General features: G+C 35.8%; 1 protein-coding gene across 2 annotated transcripts in view; it reads right to left on the bottom strand.

Moving 5' to 3' along the window:
- Positions 1 to 12: 12 nt before the first annotated feature.
- Jing (jing) overlaps positions 13 to 22,414 on the bottom strand; it is a 143,612-nt gene continuing 121,210 nt past the window's right edge. For both annotated transcript variants that reach the window (XM_064071888.1, XM_064071889.1), the window contains exons 2-7: positions 16,452 to 16,935; positions 15,531 to 16,385; positions 10,637 to 10,816; positions 10,441 to 10,585; positions 10,144 to 10,339; positions 13 to 2,711 (exon numbers count right to left, since the gene is read on the bottom strand). In XM_064071888.1, coding sequence (XP_063927958.1) covers positions 2,543 to 2,711; positions 10,144 to 10,339; positions 10,441 to 10,585; positions 10,637 to 10,816; positions 15,531 to 16,385; positions 16,452 to 16,935 — 2,029 coding nt within the window. In that variant the 3' untranslated portion in view covers positions 13 to 2,542. The remainder of the gene's footprint in view (positions 2,712 to 10,143; positions 10,340 to 10,440; positions 10,586 to 10,636; positions 10,817 to 15,530; positions 16,386 to 16,451; positions 16,936 to 22,414) is intronic.

Raw genomic sequence — 22,414 nt, 5'->3', positions numbered from 1 at the left:
GATCGTAGAGAATGTTATTTACATATTTATTCTCATTAGAATAGATACATTCATAAATTTAAAAATTCTGTCGAATCACAAAAAATAATGTATAAATAAAATGCAGTGAAATGTCAAAGTTGAATAAAAAGGATCAACAAAGTTCTCCTGCATACAGTCTTAAGATTCGAACAGGCGAAATCGTACTACTAAATATAATTACAGTTTAACTCTATGCAACTTATAGAAACTAAACATACAAAAACCTAAAATAAAAATCAGTGAGGTAGAATTTGTTCATGTTCTAACCAATAAGATGTCGAAAATAAACATGAAAAACAAAAACGGAATTTCACAATGACATTAAATTAAGTATATTTGTAATTAACTATATTTACAATGCAAAAACACGGATTGGAAATTGTTTCCCGATCGTCACTTGAAAAAGTCCCTTATCTACCATTGTCTCGAGTTCTAATATCCTCGCTATTCAAAATTTTAAACACCAATTAGGGTAAGAATTTAAATTTCTTATTATTTGTCACATAGTTTGTTACATTCATTAAGCATCACGAATCTTTCTCTTTATAATAAAATATTCTACTCGTCCACTAACACTTAATTATAAATCCAAACAGCTCGTAAACTCGGCCATTAATTAAAATATTCTCTACTTAACAATACATTCATATATTTTCTTCCTTAAATGATATCGTAGCGTCTGTCAAGCCATCAAACAATCTCCAATAGGGATGAACTAAATAAGAACAACTTAGGGAACGAAATACATCATACCATTCTCTCCTAGTATAAAATTACCTATCAATATGATATAATTTTGAACAGTCTTAATTTTAGATTTTTGTCTCTAAATGCATTGTAAAAGAATAGTTTATAAAAGTTACTTTTTCTGGATGATAGAAATATGGTAGATACAAACTATGTTAAAACTAAAACTATGTTACATAGTGAATTGTTTATTTTATCGTTTACAGAAGTATTTACACTGTAAATTTAAGAAACCAGCGATTGGTTGCTACCAAGTACCAACATGCAACTGCACAACTATAGGTGACTCCGGTGTATGTAAATACTGGGGAAACGAGAAAACATCTACAGTAACAACCAATCGTAAGATTATCGTGTCTAACTCTGTCTTTGTCGTATTAATATATCAACTAAATCAGTCAATTTTCAAATAAATAATTTGATGAATTTCAGTCTATTTTTCTAAATGATATGAGCAAAATAAATGAAAAATGCTGCGACCGATGTAACTTAAGTACAGATTATTTTTGATTCCTTTAGAAGCGGCGCCGGCCGCCCCGCCCACCCACCACCGACCACCAATCACCGTATATAAAATATCGTCAATTGGGTAACCTCTAACTTTATTCTTTGGTCGATAACGGTATTTTATATAATACTCATCTGATTGCGCGGGGCGGCGCGGGGGCGCGGCGGCCGCCCTCCGAACACATGCAAAACGCGAAAGATTTTGAGATCAAGGTTGGTTAGCATCAATTTTCACAGTACATCACATTAGGTTATAAATTAACATTAAAAGAACACAATCGTGTATTAATTAAAAATTGTAAAAGACGAAATTTTAAAATGGCACTCAAGTGGAAATGAACGCTTTAAAAAAATCTGTATAAAAAAGTCATGGCATTTACTAATTGAATTATTCACATATTTTTGGGCAGTGTTGCTGGCAGTGTTTCATTTCAATTCAATTTGAAAACTCTCCTGAATCAAACTTGTTTTTTTTTGTTTTTTAAATTTAGTTAAATAAATATTAAGCTAAAATAAATAGAAAGATACGAGCTCGAAAGGAATGTTAAATTATAATTTCATCTAAAAGTAGTAAACCGTTCAAGTTTTGTTTGATAGGGGACAGGCAGCGAACAGGAACAACGCAATTTTGTCAGAATGGCACATGAAGTTACGTCTTTAAGCGATCCAATTGACTCTCTTGAATTTGATTGAAACGAATTTATCACAGTGTCAAACCTACCGTCGAGCGAATGGAGATGCGGATGATGAATGCGAAAAAAGAAAAAAAACTCGGTTGCCTGTTACGTCCCCGCGGCGTACATCGTAAAAAATAAAACTAAATTACTTTGTAAATATTGCGAACACACAAATTAACTAAATTAAATAAGATAATGCTTATAATTCGTCTAGTCTATCAGAAAGTTTCTAACAACTATAAACCAGTTCAATGGCAGTGATACTAGGCTGGTTGTAAAACGGTTAAAAGCTTTCCGTTCCGTCTGTCTCTACATTTACTATACAATACAAAACTTTCTGTACACAGTGAAAGACTTCACAAATATACATCGTGCTCCCATACATATCATACAATTTGTTTAACCAAACCGAAGCGAACCTTTGCAAGCGAGATCCATTTCTGAACGTTTCCAAAACGAAAAGTACAAAATGTCGGCCCGACATGGCGGCGCGGCGCCATCTTGGGCCGGTTGAACACAAGCATGGGTTTATTACAAAGGCTCACTCATGACTTTTTACATTTATATAATTTATTAACAAAAACTTTATATCACGTTTGCTGCTTTGAGATGGGTTTGCGACGCCGCCCTTCTTGCCTTCTCCTCTCGAGCGAGAAGAAGTGGGAGGTGAGGGCGTCTTTGGAGGTGGGTTGGAGAGACGGAATGTGGACCGACTTCATCGGGACGTACTCCTTCTCTGTCACCCATTCGTCGGGAATTCTGAAACACAGACCGAACGGTTAAATCCTGAACACTCTTTTGTACGTAAACTCTAAGCAGATCATTAAAAAGCTGCTGCGTGGAATTAACTTTTTCGTCAAGTTTTATATGCTGGAGAACAGAACTGAATGCTACAGAAGTCAACGAAAATTAGTTTTTTTTTTAAATTTAATTTTTAAAAAATCATGTTGGCAACACTCCGCTTTTGACATTTACACGAACAAACAACTGCCAAATAAAGTGTCAAGTAAGTGCAATGCCAACATGATTATTTTAAAAATAAATTTCTGCGGTCTCTGCATTGTGGGTTGCATACATATCATTTTTTAACATGTATAATTTCAAACAAAGAGGTGAATAATACTTAAAAAACACGCAGAAAACATGAAAGCATTCACTAGTTTATGTTCTTTCACTGCATGAAAAATAATGAAATTTTAGTTTACATACAATTTTGGCCTCTTGAGATTGGTGTGTTTATTTATTGTTTAAGTTAAAACTAGGTAAATTTGCTTTTAACAACAGAAAGCCTCAATGAATGTGATGCCTCGAACCACAATGTGCTATTTTGTGTTTTTTTGGAGTTATGATTCGTTTAATTTGAAAAAAAAAATGACACCTTCTTATATATTAGTCTCTCAGAACTAAAAGAATCAAATATCCGGTCTGAAAATTAACTTTTAGAACTAGAAAGCTTCAATAAAATGAATCCTTTGAACCACAATGCGCTATATTGTGTTGTTTTGAAGTTATGACTAGATAAATTTGAAAAAATGCTGTTTTTTGACTTAAAAAATGACACCTTCTTATATTCGTCTTTTCAAACCAAACGAATCAAAAATTCGGTCCGAAAATTTCCACTCAACACTAGAAAGCTTCACGGAATCGAATGCTTTGAACCGTAATTCAGTACCTTGTGTCATTTTCAAGTTATGTCTGCTTAAATTTGAAAGAGCTTTTTTTGACTCAAAAAGGACAACTTTTATATTCATCTCTCCAAACTAAACGAATCGAGTATTCGGTCCGAAAATTTGCTTTTAGAACTAGAAAACTTCAAGGAATCGAATGCTTTTAACCGAAATACAATATTTTATGTCGTTTTAGAGTTATGACTCGTTAAATTTGAAAAAATGCTGTGTTTACACTTAAAAATGACACCTTTATATATTTTTCTCTCCAAATTAAATAGACCAAGAATCCGGTCTGAAAATTTCCATTTGACACTAGAAAGCTTCACAGAATCGAATACTTTGAATCGCAATTCGGTATCTTGTGTCATTTTAAGGTTATGTCTCAATAAATTTGAAAAAAAGCTGTTTTCTTGACTCAAAAATGACACCTTACATATTCAATCTCTCCAAACTAAACGAATCGAGTATCCGGTCTGAAAATTCACTTTTAGAACTAGAAAACCTCAAGGAATCGAATGTTTTGAAGATCAATACGATATCTTGTGCCGTTTTGAAGTTATGACTTGCTAAATTTGAAAAAAAACTGTTCTTGGACTCAAGAATGACACCTTGTATATTCATCGCTCCAGACTAAACGGATCGAGTATTCGGTCTGAAAATTTGCTTTTAGGACTAGAAAACTTCACAGAATCGAATGCCTTGAACCGAGATACGATATATTACGCCGTTTTGGAGTTATGACTCGTTTAATTTTAAAAAAATCTGTGTTTAGACTTAAAAATGACAACCTTTTTATATTTTTCTCTCCAAACCAAATAGACCAAGAATCCAGTCTGAAAATTTCCATTTGACATTAGAAAGCTCCACAGAATCGAATGTTTTGAATCGCAATTCGGTATCTTGTGTCATTTTAAGGTTATGTCTCAATAAATTTGAAAAAAAAACTGTTGTCTCAACTCAAAAATGACACCTTAAATATTCAATCTCTCCAACCTAAACGAATCGAGTATCCGGTCTGAAAATTCACTTTTAGAACCAGAAAACTTCAAGGAATCGACTGTTTTGAAAATCAATACGATATCTTGTGCCGTTTTGAAGTTATGACTTGCTAAATATGAAAAAAAGCTGTTCTTGGACTCAAAAACGACACTTTATATATTCGTCTCTCCAAACTGAACGGATCAAGTCTCCGGTCTGAACAATTACTTTTAGAACTAAAGAAGCTTCAAGGAATCGAATGTTTCGAACCGCAATGCCCTATCTTGTGTTGTTTCAGAGTTATGACTCGTTAAATTTGAAAAAAGCTGTACTTTTAAGTCAAAAATGACACCTTCTTATATATTCGTCTCTCAGAACTAAAAGAACCAATTATCCGGTCTGAAAATTAGCTTCTAGAACTAGAAAGCTTCGAGAAAAAGAATATTTTGCACCGCAATGCGCTAGATTACGTTGTTTTGGAGTTATGACTGGTTAAATTTGAAAAAATGCTAATTTTTGACTCGAAAATGACACTTCTTATATGTTCGTCTCTCAAACTAAGATAATCAAACATTCGGTCTGAAAATGAGCTTTTAGAACTAGAAAGCTTTAAGAAAAGGAATCCTTTAAACCGCAATGCGCTGTATTGTGCTGATTTTGAGTTATGATTGATTAAATTTGAAAAAATGCTACTTTTTGACTCAAAAATGACACATCTTCAAATCAAACGGATCAAGAATTCGGACCGAAAATTTACATTTAGCACTAAAAAGCTTCACGGAATCGGATAATTTAAACCGCAATTTGGTATCTTGTGTCATTTTAAGGTTATGTTTCCTCAAATTTAAAAAAATGCTGTTTTTTGACTCAAAAATGACGCCTTATATATTCATCTCTCCTAACCAAACGGAATGAGTATCCGGTCTGAAAATCAGCTTTTAGAACTAGAAAACTTCAAGGAATCAAATGCATTGAACCGAAAGACGATATCTTGTGCCGTTTTGGAGTTATGACTCGTTAAATTAAAAAAAAAAGCTGTTCTTGGACTCAAAAATGACACGTTATATATTCGTCTCTCCAAACTGAACGGATCAAGTCTCCGGTCTGACAATTACTTTTAGAACTAAAGAAGCTTCAAGGAATCGAATGTTTCGAACCGCAATGCCCTGTCTTGTGTTGTTTCAGAGTTATGACTCGTTAAATTTGAAAAAAGCTGTACTTTTAAGTCAAAAATGACACCTTCTTATATATTCGTTTCTCAGAACTAAAAGAACCAATTATCCGGTCTGAAAATTAGCTTCTAGAACTAGAAAGCTTCAAGAAAAAGAATATTTTGCACCGCAATGCGCTATATTACGTTGTTTTGGAGTTATGACTGGTTATATTTGAAAAAATGCCGTTTTTTGACTCAAAAATGACACCTTCTTATATTCGTCTCTCCAAACCAAACGGATCAAGAATCTGGTTTAAAAATTTCCACTAAACCCTAGAGAGCTTCACGGAATCGAATGCTTTGAACCGTAATTCGGTATCTTGTGTCATTTTAAAGTTATGTCCCGTTAAATTTGAAAAAAAGCTATTTTTTGACTCCAAAATGACATTTTATATATTCATCTCTCCAAACTAAACGCATCGCGTATTCGGTCTGAAAATTTGCTTTTGGAACTAGAAAACTTCAAGAAATCGAATGCTTTGAACCGAAATACAATATCTTGCACCGTTTTGGAGTTATGACTCATTAAATTAGAAAAAAAGGTGTTCTTCAGGTCAAAAATGATACCTTATGTATTCATGTTCTCAAAACTAAAAGAATCAAATATCTGGTCTGAAAATTAGCTTTTACAACTAAAAAGCTTCAAGAAAAGGAAACCTTTGATCCGCAATGCGCTATATTGTGTTGTTTGACTGGTTAAATTTGGAAAAATGCTGTTTTTTGACTCAGAAATGACACTTTCTTATATTCGTCTCTTCAAACCAAACGGATCAAGAATTCGATCTGAAAAGTTCCGTTCAACATTAAAACGCTTCACGGAATCGAATGATTTGAACCGAAATACGATATATTGTTTTGGAGTTATGACTCGTTAAATTTGAAAAAAAGCTGTTCTTTAAGTCAAAAATGACACTTTCTTATATATTCGTCTCTCAAAACTAAAAGAACCAAATATCCGGTCTGAAAATTAGCTTTCAGAACTAGAAAGCTTCAAGAAAAGGAATCCTTTAAAGCGCAATGCGCTATATTGTGTTGTTTTGGAGTTATGACTGGTTAAATTTGTAAAAATGCTGTTTTTTGAATAAAAAATGACACTTTCTTATATTCGTCTTTTCAAACCAAACGGATCAAGAATTCGGTCTGAAAATTTCCGTTCAATATTAAAAAGCTTCACGGAATCGAATGATTCGAACCGGAATACGATATATTGTGCCGTTTTGGAGTTATGACTCGTTAAATTTGAAAAAAAGCTGTTCTTTAAGTCAAAAATGATACCTTCTTATATATTCGTTTCTCAGAATTAAAACAACCAAATATCCGGTCTGAAAATTAGCTTTTAGAACAAGAAAGCTTCAAGAAAAGGAATTCTTTAAACAGCAATGCGCTATATTGTGTTGTTTTGGAGTTATGACTGGTTAAATTTGAAAGAATGCTCTTTTTTGACTCAAAAACAACACCTTCTTATATTCGTCTCTCCAAACCAAACGGATCAAGAATCCGGTCTGAAAATTTCCACTAAACCCTAGAGAGCTTCACGGAATCGAATGCTTTGAACCGTAATTCGGTATCTTGTGTCATTTTCAAGTTATGTCGCTTTACATTTGAAAAAAAGCTATTTTTTGACTCCAAAATGACATTTTATATATTCATCTCTCCAAACTAAACGGATCTCGTATTCGGACTGAAATTTTGCTTTTAGAACTAGAAAACTTCAAGAAATCGAATGCTTTGAACCGAAATACCGTATCTTGTACCGTTTTGGAGTTATGACTCATTAAATTAGAAAAAAAGGTGTTCTTCAGGTCAAAAATGACACCTTATGTATTCATGTTCTCAAAACTAAAAGAATCAAATATCTGGTCTAAAAATTAGCTTTTACAACTAGAAAGGAATTCTTTGAACCGCAATGCGCTATATTGTGCTGTTTGACTGGTTAAATTTGAAAAAATGCTGTTTTTTGACTCAGAAATGACACTTTCTTATATTCGTCTCTCCAAACCAAACGGATCAAGAATTCGGTCTGAAAATTTCCGTTCAATATTAAAAAGCTTCACGGAATTGAATGATTCGAACCGAAATACGATATATTGTGCCGTTTTGGAGTTATGACTCGTTAAATTTGAAAAAAAGCTGTTCTTTAAGTCAAAAATGACACTTTCTTATGTATTCGTCTCTCAAAATTAAAAGAATCAAATATCCGGTCTGAAAATTAGCTTTTAGAACTTGAAAGCTTCAAGAAAACGAATCCTTTGAACAGCAATGCGCTATACTGTGTTGTTTTGGAGTTATGACCAGTTAAATTTGAAAAAATACTGTTTTTTCACTCAAAAGTGACACCTTCTTATATTCCTCTCTACAAACCAAACGGATCAAGAATTCGGTTTGAAAATTCCCACCAAACACTAGAGAGCTTCACGGAATCGAATGCTTTGAACCGTAGTTTGGTATATTGTGTCATTTTAAAGTTATGTCGCTTTACATTTGAAAAAAAACTAATTTTTGACTCCAAAATGACATTTTATATATTCATCTCTCCAAACTAAACGCATCGCGTATTCGGACTGAAAATTATCTTTTAGAACTAGAAAACTTCAAGAAATCGAATGCTTTGAACCGAAACACCATATCTTGTACCGTTTTGGAGTTATGACTCATTAAATTAGAAAAAAAGGTTTTCTTCAGGTCAAAAATGACACCTTATGTATTCATGTTCTCAAAACTGAAAGAATCAAATATCTGGTCTGAAAATTAGCTTTTACAACTAGAAAGCTTCAAGAAAAGGAATCCTTTGAACCGCAATGCGCTATATTGTGTTGTTTGACTGGTTAAATTTGAAAAAATGCTGTTTTTTGACTCAGAAATGACACTTTCTTATATTCGTCTCTCCAAACCAAGCGGATCAAGAATTCGTTCTGAAAATTTCCACTAAACCCTAGAGAGTTTAACGGAATCGAATGCTTTGAACCGTAATTCGGTATCTTGTGTCATTTTAAAGTTATGTCGCTCTAAACTTGAAAAAAGCTGTTTTTTGACTCCAAAGTAATATTTTATATATACATCTCTCCAAACTAAACGGATCGCGTATTCGGTCTGAAAATTTGCTTTTGGAACTAGAAAACTTTAAGAAATCGAATGCTTCGAACCGAAACACCATATCTTGTACCGTTTTGGAGTTGTGACTCATTAAATTAGAAAAAAAGGTGTTCTTCAGGTCAAAAATGACACCCTATGTATTCAAGTTCTCAAAACTGAAAGAATCAAATATCTGGTCTGAAAATTAGCTTTTACAACTAGAAAGCTTCAAGAAAAGGAATCCTTTGAACCGCAATGCGCTACATTGTGTTGTTTGACTTGTTAAATTTGAAAAAATGCTGTTTTTTGACTCAGAAATGACACTTTCTTATATTCGTCTCTCCAAACCAAACGGATCAAGAATTCGGTCTGAAAATTTGCGTTCGCCATTAAAAAGCTTCACGGAATCGAATGATTTGAACCGAAACACGATATATTGTGTCGTTTTGGAGTTATGCTGTTTTTTTTAATCGAAAATTAGCGCAAATTTGAAAAAAAAAAATTAGTCCAATCAAAAATCGCAAGTTAAAAGCCAAAATTGTGGACTTTGTTACCACGAAATTGATTTCCAAAAAAATCTATCTATCTGACACAAATTTGTACTAAGAAATTTAAAAAAAGGTAGTCTTGCGATTAATTTTGAATTATTTCTCTGGATAGTTCAAATTTTTTATTCTCTACGATTCTTAGTTTCAAAATATTACTATGGTTTGGTGTCCCATAAGTTATTCCTTCCAACTCTTATACTTCTTAAAAGTAAATCTTTTCCGCAACAATTTAGTTTAATATAAAAATGTATTCAGAACTTTTTTTTTAATGTACAAGAATCAAAATCATGACTCAGAACCCAGAAGCGTTTCCATTAATTTACAATTCCTTTGATTTTTTATTTTGTACAGGTTGCAATTTTGAAATATCACTGCGGTGTCTCGCAATGCTTTAATTTACTGTGAGAATACATCCTGGACTGTTTTGTTACCAGGAATGAACCGTTCGTCTTCGGCTCTAGTCATTTCCTGACAAAAAAGCAATTTATTACAGTCCTAACACCAAATCATAGATTAATTTCCAAGACCTAAACCCATTACTGCACAACGCCCGATTGATTACAATCCTCCTTGTCATGCAGATCCCGCAATTTCCTCATAACATTAAACTCGCACCACCTCAAAACGAAAACCAAAAATTGCAATAACTCCACAAAATTTCTGGTACATACCCCAGTAAATTCCCACCGTAATTCAAACTCCACACTTACATTCCGACGGGGTCCCACTTGACCAAGAACTTGACTTTGCCATCCGGCTCCACCCTCCTGGCAATGACTTGGCTAAGCACATTCACGGCATTCCCATCGTCGTGTATCTGTCCCAGCGTCCTCTCCTGCGTCATCGTCAGCAGCCTGTGCTGCAGTCCCTCCATAATGCCCGCATCGATAAAATCAAACATCCGCGCTAAAAGAAGTTTCGCTTAATAATGCACCAGGGATGCTACCTCACGTATTTATATTCTCATACTTACGCTAAACACGATAAGACTAAAGCTACTAATTTACCTGACCACGGCTGCCTCCTGAACCTTATTTTTTTCCCGTTCCGCTTGAACAGCTTGACGGAGGAGTTCTCGGCAGACTTCTTGGCGTTGCTGTTCTGGTTGCCGTCGCCGTTGAAGTGGCCGTTGACGTGCCGCTCCAGCGTCAACTGCAACGAGAGGTGAGGTAGAGGCGTTTTTACCAGTTTCAGAGGGCTTACCTGGGAGTTGAACCTCTGGCCGCATCCGTCGACTATACATCGGAAGGGCTTGGTTCCCGCGTGTGCCAAAACGTGTCGCTCTAACCATGACCTCGAACAGGATGTGCGTCCGTGCACCTTGCAACCCAACCACAGGCAGACGTACTGTTCTTGAGTTGCTTGCGATATCACATGTTTTATCTGAAGGCAAAAATCACTTAAGTAAAGTAAAATTATTTGTTGTATTATATGTAGATGATTTAGTAAGTGCAACACAGCATAAACCAACAATGTCATCCTGTTAGAAATATCTCAAGTGGAATTATTTTTCTGAGGGATGAAAGCTAAAGAAAGAAAAGCAGAAAATTAAGGACTTATTAAAAGCTAATGAGCTTGAATGGGATTGAAGAGGGGGAATTAGAAGTTAAAATAAGAAACCTGGAGGAAAGGTTTGAGGTTAGGGTAAAAAGGGGTTGGAAAAACAATGTCGTAATAAAAGGGGTAGAACTGGCAGAGGCAGAGAGAGAGACGCTGGAAGAAGTGGTTGAAAAATTCAGACAGGACAAGCTGGATATCGAGATTGTTGTAAAACCGGCAATAAAGCGAACCCAGAGTGTATTACTGGTTGCCTAAAAGAAAAGAAAAACTAATAAAACTAGGATACCAGAAAGTAAACGTTAATGGGAGATGGCATAAGTGGGATGACTTAAAAGAACAGCCACTAAATTTTTTAAAAAGAAAATGGGCAGAAATAAACGAAGACGACAAAGCAAACAAATAGGATAAAAGAGAAGGAATATATTGAAAAATCAAAGTAGGAGGAAGTTGAAGTGGAGTTTTGCAATATAGAGGGATTAAAAACAAAAAAGCAGATTTGTGGTCATATACGGGGTGTCCAGAAAATGGCGGATGAACTCTTCAGTACGTTAAAATAATACAAAAATTCTTTATGATGTCGATTTCGAAAAAAAAACAACTTAATTTCATAAAAGTAAAATTGGCAGTAACAGGTTTTTATTTTTCATTAATTTATAAATTATAACCAAAAACAAAACCAACAAAAGAAAAATCCATTAAAGCATAACTAACTAAAAACTACAGAAGATGTTCAAAATTCCTGCCTTGTACACATAACTAAACTCGTAATATTTCCAAATTTTGATCATTTTTTGAAAAAGTTAGTCATTAGTAGTAAGATAAAACTGATTTTGGCAGATGACATAACCTCTAACAAAAGAGAGGGTGGGTGGGCGGGGCTAGTACCTGCTAAGATAAGAGTGATTTTGGCAGATGAGATATCCTTTAAAAAAAGAGAGGGTGGGTGGGCGGGGTTAATATCTGCCAAGACTGTTTTTGGTAAATGACATATTAGGGGCAATTCTGAATCAAACTTATTTTCAAAACCCTACTTTTAAAATGTTCGCAGTTAATTTTAGGTCCCTTGGTGTTTTATTTTCAAATAAATTTAAAAGAGTCTGGTGTTCTGTCGCTGGATGAACTTGAAACGATCTTTTGAGCTTCTATTAGTGTTTTATTTTTTATGAATTTGAAAAAGTCTTGAGTGCCGCAGTTTTTTTTTTTAATTCGGGAATCTCCATGGAGACTCTTGGATATCCATGGTGTATTATTTTGGGAGGCCAGGGAGACTTTATTTGCAAATTATTATTTAAAACAAATTTGGGGGACTTTGGTGTTCTATCGTGAGGTTCAAGGTGTTCCTGCTTGGAAAGAATTTGAAAGTGCTTTGGAGCCTTTAGTGTCTTTTCTAATAATAATTTAATTAAATTTTTTGAAGGATACGTCATTTGCCAAAATCAATCTTATCTTGACAAGTACTAGCCCCGCCCACCCACCCTCTCTTCTCTTGGAAGGTATCTCATTTGCTAAAATTCGTCTTATTTTCGCAGCAACTAGCCCTGCCCAATTTACAATTTTCCTATTTTGCAATTTTTCGATTTTGCTTTGCTTCTATTTTTTGATTTACAATTTTTAAATTTTTCCTTCTACAGTTTTTCGATTTTTCACATTTTCAATTTTTTAGTTCTTAACTTTTTAATGTTTCAGCAAAAAAAGAATTGGAAATCGAAAAATTGAAAAATCGATAGATTAATAAGCGAAAACGAAAAATCGGAAAACTGAAACATTGAAAACTATAAGATCGAAAAATTGAATCTTGTAAAATTCAAAAACCGACAAATTAAAACGAGGGAAACAAAAAACCGAAAAATTTAAAAATCGGAAAACTGCAAGAACGAAAAATTGACTAATTCAAAATTGAGAAGTCGAAAAATTGAAAAATCAACAATTTAATTTTCGAATCAAAAATGAAAAACTTCAAAGTTGTAAAATTTAAAAAATCAAAAGAAAAACGAAAAAGTATAAGACGAAAACTTCGAAAAACCTGAAAATTTGAAATGAACACCTTGAAAAATTGAAAAAACGACAAATTGAAAAATGGAAATATTAAAAATTGAGAAACTTGAAATTACAAAAATCGGAAAATCGAATAATTGAGAAATCCAAAAAATGCAAAATTGAAAAATTTAAGAACTGTAAAATCAAAAATTGAATAAACGACAAATTACAAAAACGAAGTAAACATTGAAAAAACAAACAAAATGAAGAAACGAAGAATTGTGAAATAAAATCGAGAAAATGATAATCCAAAAATCTAGAAAATGAAAGATAAAAATCAAGGACTTAAAAAATTGAGGGGACAATAAATTGAAAAGTTGAAAAATTATTATATTATTTTATATTTTCTTAGAGGATAAGTCGTTTGGCGAAAATCACTCTTATCTTAGCAAATACTAGCCCCGCCCACCCACCCTCTCTTTTCTTAAAGGCTTTCTCATTTGCCAAAATCAGTTTGATCTTAACAAGTACTAGCCCCGCCCACCCATCCTCTCTTTTCTTAGCGGCTATGTCATTTGCCAAAATCAGTTTTATCTTAGCAGGCACTAGCCCCGCCCACCCGCCCTCTCTTCTCTTAGAGGGTATCTCATTTGCCAGAATCAGTTTTATCTTGGCAAGGATTAGCCCTCTAAGAAAATAAAGGGTGAATTGGCGGTGCTAGTGCTTGCCACGATAAGGCTTATATTGCCAAATCACATACCCTCTAAGAAAATAAAGGGCGGGCGGGTGATTTTGACAAATGGAATACCTTCGAAGAAAATCGGGGGTGGGTGGGCGGGGCCAATACTTGCCGAGATAAGATTGATTTTGCCAAATGTTAATATGTACTTGCTACCATAAATCTTACCTTGGCAAATGACATTCTCTGAGAGCACAGGGGGCGGGTGGGCGGACCTAGTACTTGATGAGATAAGACTGATTTTGGCAAATAACATATCCTCTGAGAAAATAGGGGTGGGTGGGCGGGGCTAGTACTTGCTAAGATTAGACTTATTTCGGCAAATGACATATCCTCTGAGAAAATGGTGGGCGGGCCTAGTACTTGTTAGATAAAACTGATTTTTCCCCTATTAATCTTGTAAAAACTTGTTCAATTTAAAGGTGTTAAATTGCAAATTTCCATAGTAATGATTTAAATTCCTAAATGTAACCGAAATATTTTTTGCCAAAATCAGTCTTATCTTACCAAGTACTAGCCCCGCCCACCCGCCCCCTGTGCTTTCAGAAGATATGTCATTTGCCAAAATAAGCCTTATGTTGGCAAGTACTAGTTACTACTTAGTACAGAGTTGTGCATTAGTTACTAGAAACGTACTGAGAAGCCGATAGAAGAGATGGCCATGCATTTTTGAGCCAAAAATTCAATTGACCGTGTTTTTATTGCTCTCTCGGTATTATAGCGTTATTAAAAGTATCGAAATTAGAAAAAAAGCTGATTCTAAAATTTCGCAAAAATCTTCGAACAGATCTCTTATTATGTTAATTAGTTTGGTTAAAAAAATTTTCTCTTTAAAAAATTATACAAGTTGATTGAGATTTTTTTGTAATAACCTCTATTAAGTAAAAAATATGTATAATACCACTCTGAGGCGGATTCATAAACCACAAGTGTTGAAGTATATTATTTCCTAAACTTAAAAACAGACGGAAACGGCGGATTTATTTTTTCATACTCTAGGAATCATGGAACTTCGAGAAAACATGAAAAACAGACATTATTTTCAACCCTCTACCCTTCATTTTCTTAGAGGGTATGTCATTTGGCAAAATCAGTCTTATCTTGGTAAGTACCAGCAACATCCGCTCGCCCTTCATTTTCTTAGAGAGGTTATTTGCCAATATCAGTCTTATCTTAGCGGGTACTAACCCCGCCCACCCACCTCCTCTTTTCTTACAAAGTATGTCATTGGCAAAATCAGTTTTATCTTAGCAAGTAGTGTTTAGTAGGTTATGCTTTAATGGATTTCTCTTTTGTTGGTTTTGTTTTTGTTTCTAATTTATAAATGTCTTGTTAAATGTTTTTTTGGTTTATTTATTCTCAGTCACCATCGCTACTAAGAAATCAGAAAGTAAGCCGCATTAGGTGCGTGCAGTGTTGCCAATTTTGTTTTTATAAAATGACGTTTTTTTCGTAATCTACATCGTGAAGAATTTTTTCATTATTTTTTTGGGACTAAGGAAACCCCCGTACATAACGTACGGCACCCGGTATAGAAACATTTTTTCCTGCATTAAAAGATGTTCAAAGTTGAATTTTTTTAAATGCTGCGCCAAATTATATTACATCAATTGGAACAGAGTTGGTGGAAGGCAACAACGCTTGTCAAAACGAAGTACTCGCTGTCATTTGGCTGTCACTCTTGTCAATATCTTGGTTGAAATTTGAAGTTTGGAAATAAGACTTGTTGACAGAAAATTGTTGGGTTATGTTTATATTTGCCAAGCACGTGCACTTTTGCGGTGTTGCCACATTTCAGTATGTAGACATAAATTAACCCACCTGAAGATGTTCTAATAAGGCCCCACTGGTGTCGAATTGTGCGCTGCATTCGGCCCACCTGCACAGGCCCGACTCCTGCGCGTGCGTCGCCTTCTCCTTCGGCTCCTCCTTCTCCTGCTTCGCCGGCGGAAACCTGATTGTCTTCGGCTGCGAGAGGATCGGCGACTTCTGCGGCGGCACCGTGACCGCCTCCTCCACCGCCACTTCCAGCCCGTCCTTGACTGAAACGCCGCTGTCCGAGCTCTCCGCCGACGAGGGCGACTTCTCCTCGCCCATCCGTCGCGACAGCGCCTCCTCCAGGCGCGCGGCCTCCGCCTTCGGCTTGGCGGAGATGACCGTGGGCTGCGCCGTCTCCACGCTGAGCGTCGGCGGGAGCGCGTTCAGCTTGACGAAGGGCACGACGGTGGCGTTGAGCTTGACGCAGTTGAAGCTGTTGACGACCTTCTGCACGGGCTGGAGCACGTGCCCGAGGACGGGAATGGCGCCGGCGGCGGCGAACTGCGGCACGAAGAGGCCGTTGTCGGGCGGCTTGGGCGCCTTGGTGTGCAGGTACGTCAGGTTGGGCGGGAAGCTGAGGGCGGTGAGGGTCATGGTGTGGGCGAAGTTCACCGGGGGCTGGGCGAGGGCGACGGGGCTGTCGGGGAGCTTGCTGGGGGCGGGGAGGATCTTCCTAGGAACTGTAACGTGCGACAACTTGCGGCTCTTGGACTCGGACGACTTCTTGGGGGCGGCGCGCGAGTTCGGCGGCCTGATGCCGTTGAACTGGGTCTGCTGGTCGACTAGCGAGACGAATTTGGCGGTACTTACTGGCGGCGGCTTCGAGACGGGGTCTTTTTTGATCACGTGCAGTTTCACCTGCGACAACCACAAACACGAAGACGATATAGGTGTCGATCGCGCCGGTACTTTTGCTACACTCACCTGCGATTTGAAGTACTCCGTGATCTTCCCTTGCTTCGTCAGCTCGACCTTCTTCGACGTTTTCTTAACATTAACGGATTTATTGTTATCGTTAGGACTAGGGGTGGCGGCGGCGTCTGACGAAGCAAGGGCCGCGGTTTGTCCCTTGACCGACGTCGTCATTTTGTTGCTTAGGCATGGCGGTGATTGTTTGCTAGTTGTCGTCGTGTCCTCGTTGGACTTGAGTCGTTTCGGGAAGGCAGTCTTATCTAGTTGCATGGATCTCTTCGGGTTGATCGACGTGTTACTACTACATTCTTCCGTCGTCCACGGCCACGGCGGATGATGGGCGGTCTGTTGCGTTGGCGGCATCTTCGTGGAGGACTGCGACGCCGAGTCTTCGGAGTGATTAGACGCTGTGCTGAAAGGCGACCCGGGATCGGTGATGTCGCTCGAGGCTGTGCTGCTGCCGCTGCAGTCGGTGCAGCTGAGGACCGCCACTCCACTGCAACCAAAACATACATTGTAGTAAAATATTTACACGTGTAGTATACGCAATTTTCGCGAAAGCGGCAAATTTTACCGGCGCGGAAATCCGAAACAAACCGATTTATCGCCCGTGTATTGTGTGTTGCATACCCACTCTTACTCGCACGCTTATAATAAACAAATAAGTAAATAAATATTGCATTGTAATTTTATCTTCATAATATACAATAACAAGGCCATCACGAAGGCACATATTGCGTAAAGTGTACCGAGGATTATTTCAAACAGAGGTTCCCAAAATACGAGTATATACAAAAACTTTTTTCAAATGATGAAACATTTTTTCATTCTGTTTTTTAATTTTCATGTTGACTTCATATCAATAATTTATTACGTATCAGTTCTTTTCCACATATGTATATGACTGCAAAACCGAATGCTCTGAATTCTTGAAAACGTTTTAAGGTTATCCCAAAAAATTAATGACCTCATCACAAAATTTTCCCGAATAATTGTCAATAATTTTCTTAAACTGTATACTTTTATTACTAACAACACGTAGTTATAGCAAAATACTACGTAGATTTTTAAACTATCATCGACTAGATATATTAACAATTATATACTTCCAAATCTACCAGTTTCTAATATAATAATCTTCACAATACATTTTTGTAGGAAAGTTTGAATTTTGCAATTAAGCTCCGCCGCTCGGCTTACGACGAATAACAAAAAATCATCAGAATTGAGACAGGGTGGGTGGGCGGGGCTTATATTTAGCCTTTTTTTTTTCTTAATATGGATTTCCATTTTTCACAACAAGAAACTTAGAACATGGTTAAAATGGTATAAATGGGGCCTAATTGTAATATCCACATTTCTTTATACAGATTTTCCATTTTAAACATGTTTTAAGTTTCATCTTGTAGAAAGAAGTCTACACATATTAACACAAAAAGACAAAATGTCTGCCCGCCCACCCACCCTATCTCGATTGTGATGATTTTTTTATTCGCCGTGATTCAAGAGGGCGGAGCTTAACTGCAAAATACTTATTTCTCGACAAGAAATTAAAAACGTGTTTCTGAGTATCGTGTTTGTTCAAAGAATACTATGTATATTCAGAAAAAAAAAGACAAAATATTAACCCCTCCCACCCACCCCATCTATAATTGTGATGATTTTTTTTTCTTAGAAACTTAAAACACGTTTAAAACGGTAGTTTTTTGTAAATAGTTATTTACTTCATTACTATTTAGATCAAGGCAGGTATGGGTTTTTCTTAATATAAATAGTATTCTTTAAATAACACGATAGTCAAATTAATGTCTTCCATGGCAGTTTTTTGTAGAGAAAATAAGAATTTTCATTTAAATTCTAAAAAAAAAAAATCTCGACAATTAAGAAAAAATCGTCACAATCGGGATAGGGTGGGTGGGCGGGGCTTATATTTTGCCTTTTCTTTCTTAATATACACAGCCATTTATTCATAGCAAGAAACTTAAAGCATGTTTAAAATGGTAAATTCTTGTTGACAAATATAGATCTTTCAATTAAGGCCCACCCCTCGACGTATCGAGAATTAAGAACGGAGCGGGTATGGGCGGGGCCTAATTTTTGGTTTTATTTTTTCTCAATAGACATAGTATTCTTTGGACAACACGATACTCAAAAACATGTATTTAATTTCTGTTAGAGAAATAAGAATTTTGCAATTAAGCTCTGCCCCCTTGGCTCACGACGAATAAAAAAAATCATCAGAATTGAGATAGGGCGGGTGGGCGGATCTACATTTTCCCTTTTTTTTCTTCTTAATATGTGTAGATAATTTCGACAACAAGAAACTTAAAACATATTTAAAATGGTAAATTTGTATAGCGAAATATCGATTTTGCAATTACGCTCCGCCCCTCGGTCTGACAACAAATGAAAAATTCATCACGATTGAGATGGAGACGGATGGGTGTGGCTTCTCTTTTGGTTTTCTTTTTTATTTAATACATTTAGTTTTCTTTGTATAACACGAGTACTTGAGAACATATTTCATATGGTAATTTCTCGCAGAAAAATACGAATTTTAGAACTAAAGTCCTCCCTTCGGCTTAAGTTGAATAAAAAAATCATCAGAATTGAGATAGGGTGGATGGGCGGGGCTTACATTTTGACTTTTTTTTCTTAATATACATGGCCATCTTTTCACAACAAAAAACTTAAAACATGGTTCAAATGGTCCATTTTTGCAAGGAAATATGGATTTTGCTATTATGGGGCGGAGCCTAATAGCAAAATCGAAATTTCTTTATACAAATTTTCCATTTTAAACATGTTTTAAGTTTCATCTTGTGGAAAGAAGTCTACACATATTAACACAAAAAGACAAAATGTCTACCCGCCCGCCCACCCACCCTATCTCGATTGTGATGATCTTTTTTATGCGCCGTGAATCAAGAGGGCGGAGCTTAATTGCAAAATACTTATTTCTTGACAAGAAATTAAAAACATGTTTTTGAGTATCATACTTGTTCAAAGAATACTATGTGTATTCAGAAAAAGACAAAATATAAACCCCGCCCACCCACCCCATCTAAATTATGATGATTTTTTTTTTCTTAGAAACTTAAAACACGTTTAAAATGGTACATTTTTGGAAATGGTTATGGATTTTGCAATTGGGCTCCGCCTCTAAATCTGCCAACGAATGAAAATTTCATTACTGTTTAGATCAAGGCAGGTATGGGTTTTTCTTAATATAAATGGTGTTCTTTCAATAATACGATTGTCAAATTAATGTCTTACATGGTAGTTTTTTGTACCGAAATAATAAGAATTTTGCATTTAAATTCTAAAAAAAAAAATCTCGACGATTAAGAAAAAATCGTCACAATCGGGATAGGGTGGGTGGGCGGGGCTTGTATTTTGCTTTCTCTTTCTTAATATACACAGCCATTTATTCATAGCAAGAAACTTAAAACATGGTTAAAATGGTAAATTCTTGTTGACAAATATAGATCTTTCAATTAAGCCCCACCCCTCGACGTATCGAGAGTTAAGAACGGAGCGGGTATGGGTGGGGCCTAATCTTTGGCTTTATTTTTTTCATAATAGACTTCGTATTCTTTGAACAACACGATACTCAAAAACAGTTTTTTATTTCTTCTGGATAAGTAAGGATTTTGCAATTAAACTCCATCCCTCGGCTTACGACCAATAAAAAAAAATTATCACAATTGAGACAGGGCGGGTGGGCGGGGCTTATATTTTGCCTTTTTTTCTTAATATACATAGCCATCTTTTCACAAAACGAGACTTAGAACACGGTTAAAATTGTACATTTTTGCAAGGAAATATGGATTTTGCAATTATGAAGCGGGACAATTTTAAACATGTTTTAAGTTTCATGTTGTGAAAAGAGGTCTACACATATTAAAACAAAGAAGCAAAACGTAAGCCCGCCCACCCGCCCTATCTCAATTGTGATGATCTATTTTTATTCGCCGTGAACCAAGGGGGCGGAGCTTAATTGCAAAATACTTATTTCTTCACAAGAAATTAAAACATGTTTTTAAGTCCGCCCACCCACCCCATCTCAATTCTGATGAATTTTTTATGTTCAGAAACTTTTAAAACACGTTCTAAAGTAGTGGATTTTTGTAAGGAAATATGGATTTTGCAATTAGGCTCCGCCCTTAGGTCTGCCAACTAATGAAAACTTCATTACTATGGGTGGGGCTAAATCTTTGGCTTTGATTTTTTCTTAATATACATAGTATTCTTAATATTCATAGTATTTTTTGTATACGATACTCCAAAACATGTTTTACTTGGTAATTTTTTGTAGAGAAATAATAAAGGTTTTGCAATTAAATTTCCCTCGTTTGTCTCTTGATGAATAAAAAAAAAATCATCACAATTGAGACAGGGCAGGTGGGCGGGGCTTATATTTTGCCTTTTTTCTTAATATACGTAGCAGTCGTCTTTTCAGAACAAGAAACTTAAAACATATTTAAAATGGTAAATTTGTATAGCGAAACGTCAATTTTGCAATTAAGCTCCGCCCCTCGGTCTGACAACGAATGAAAAATTCATCACGATTGAGATGGAGATGGATGGGTGTGCCTTCTCTTTTGGTTTTTTTTTTATAATTAATACATTTAGTTTTCTTTGTATAAACCGAGTACTTGAGAACATATTTCATATGGTAATTTCTCGCAGAAAAATACGGATTTTAGAACGAAACTCCGCCCCTCGGCTTAACTTGAATAAAAAAAATCATCAGAATTGAGATAGGGTGGGTGGGCGGGGCTTATATTTTGACTTTTTTTTCTTAATATACCTGGCCATCTTTTCACAACAAGAAACTTAAAACATGATTCAAATGGTCCATTTTTGCAAGGAAATATGGATTTTGCAATTATGGGGCGGAGCCTAATAGCAAAATCGATATTTCTTTATACAAATTTTCCATTTTAAACATGTTTTCATGTTCCGAAAAAAGTACACATATTAAAACAAAACAAAAAAAAAATGTAAGCCCATCCACCCGCCGCCCTATCGCAACTGTGATGATTTTTTTATTCGCTATGAACCAAGGGGGCGGAGCTTAACTGCAAACTACTTATTTCTTTACAAGAAATTAAAATCATGCTTTTGACTATCGTGTTGTTCAAAGAATACTATGTATATCAAAAAAATACAAAATATAAACCCCGCCCACCCACCCCATCTCAATTGTGACGATTTCTTTTATTCTTAGAAAGTTAAAACACGCTTAAAATGGTAAATTTTTGTAAGGAAATATGAATTTTGCAATTAGGCTCCGCCCCTAGGTCTATCAACGAACAAAAATTTTATTACTATTTAGATCAGAACGGGTATGGCTTTAATTTTTTCTTAATATACGTAGTATTCTTTGAACAACAAATACTCAAAAATAACTTTTTAATTTCTTGTCGAGAAATAAAGATTTTGCAGTTAAGCTCCGCCTTCTTGGCTCACGATGAATTAAAAAAATCATCACAATTGAGACAGGGTGGGTGGGCGGGGCTACAATGAATTTGTTATAGTAAAATAGTGCGTATATTTTTAATCTACCATCGACTGGAAATATTAACAATTATATACCTCCAAATTTACCAGCTTCTAATATAATATTCGAGTATAAAAATATTGCAAACCTGCGTATGCAACCAACATTGCATAAATTGGCGCGCCCACTTATCAATTCCGTTTGCTTCGGACACGTTGTTTTCTCGAATTCGAAAAAATTAATAGAAAGCATCGTCGTCGTCTGTTCTTCGCGGTATTTGAAGTTTTAATGAGGATTAATATTCCAGCGAGTGCATAAAAGGGCCCCCGAGCCCTCCGCGCGCCGCCCCTGCGCTCAATTATTCAGGCCTTACGTTCCACTCCATCATTTCTGCCGTCATCGTGACTTTTAAAATCCTCTCGACTTCCTCTTCGCCGTCCGTCCCGACGGAACCAGAATTCGTTAAAAA

Source organism: Zophobas morio, unplaced genomic scaffold, assembly GCF_036711695.1.
Source record: "Zophobas morio isolate AGI-343-1 ecotype UQ-CSIRO unplaced genomic scaffold, CSIRO_AGI_Zmor_V1 ptg000041l, whole genome shotgun sequence".
Taxonomy (NCBI): Eukaryota; Metazoa; Arthropoda; class Insecta; order Coleoptera; family Tenebrionidae; genus Zophobas; species Zophobas morio.
Note: the sequence above shows the minus strand (reverse complement) of the source record. Positions and strands in the feature narration are given on the sequence as shown.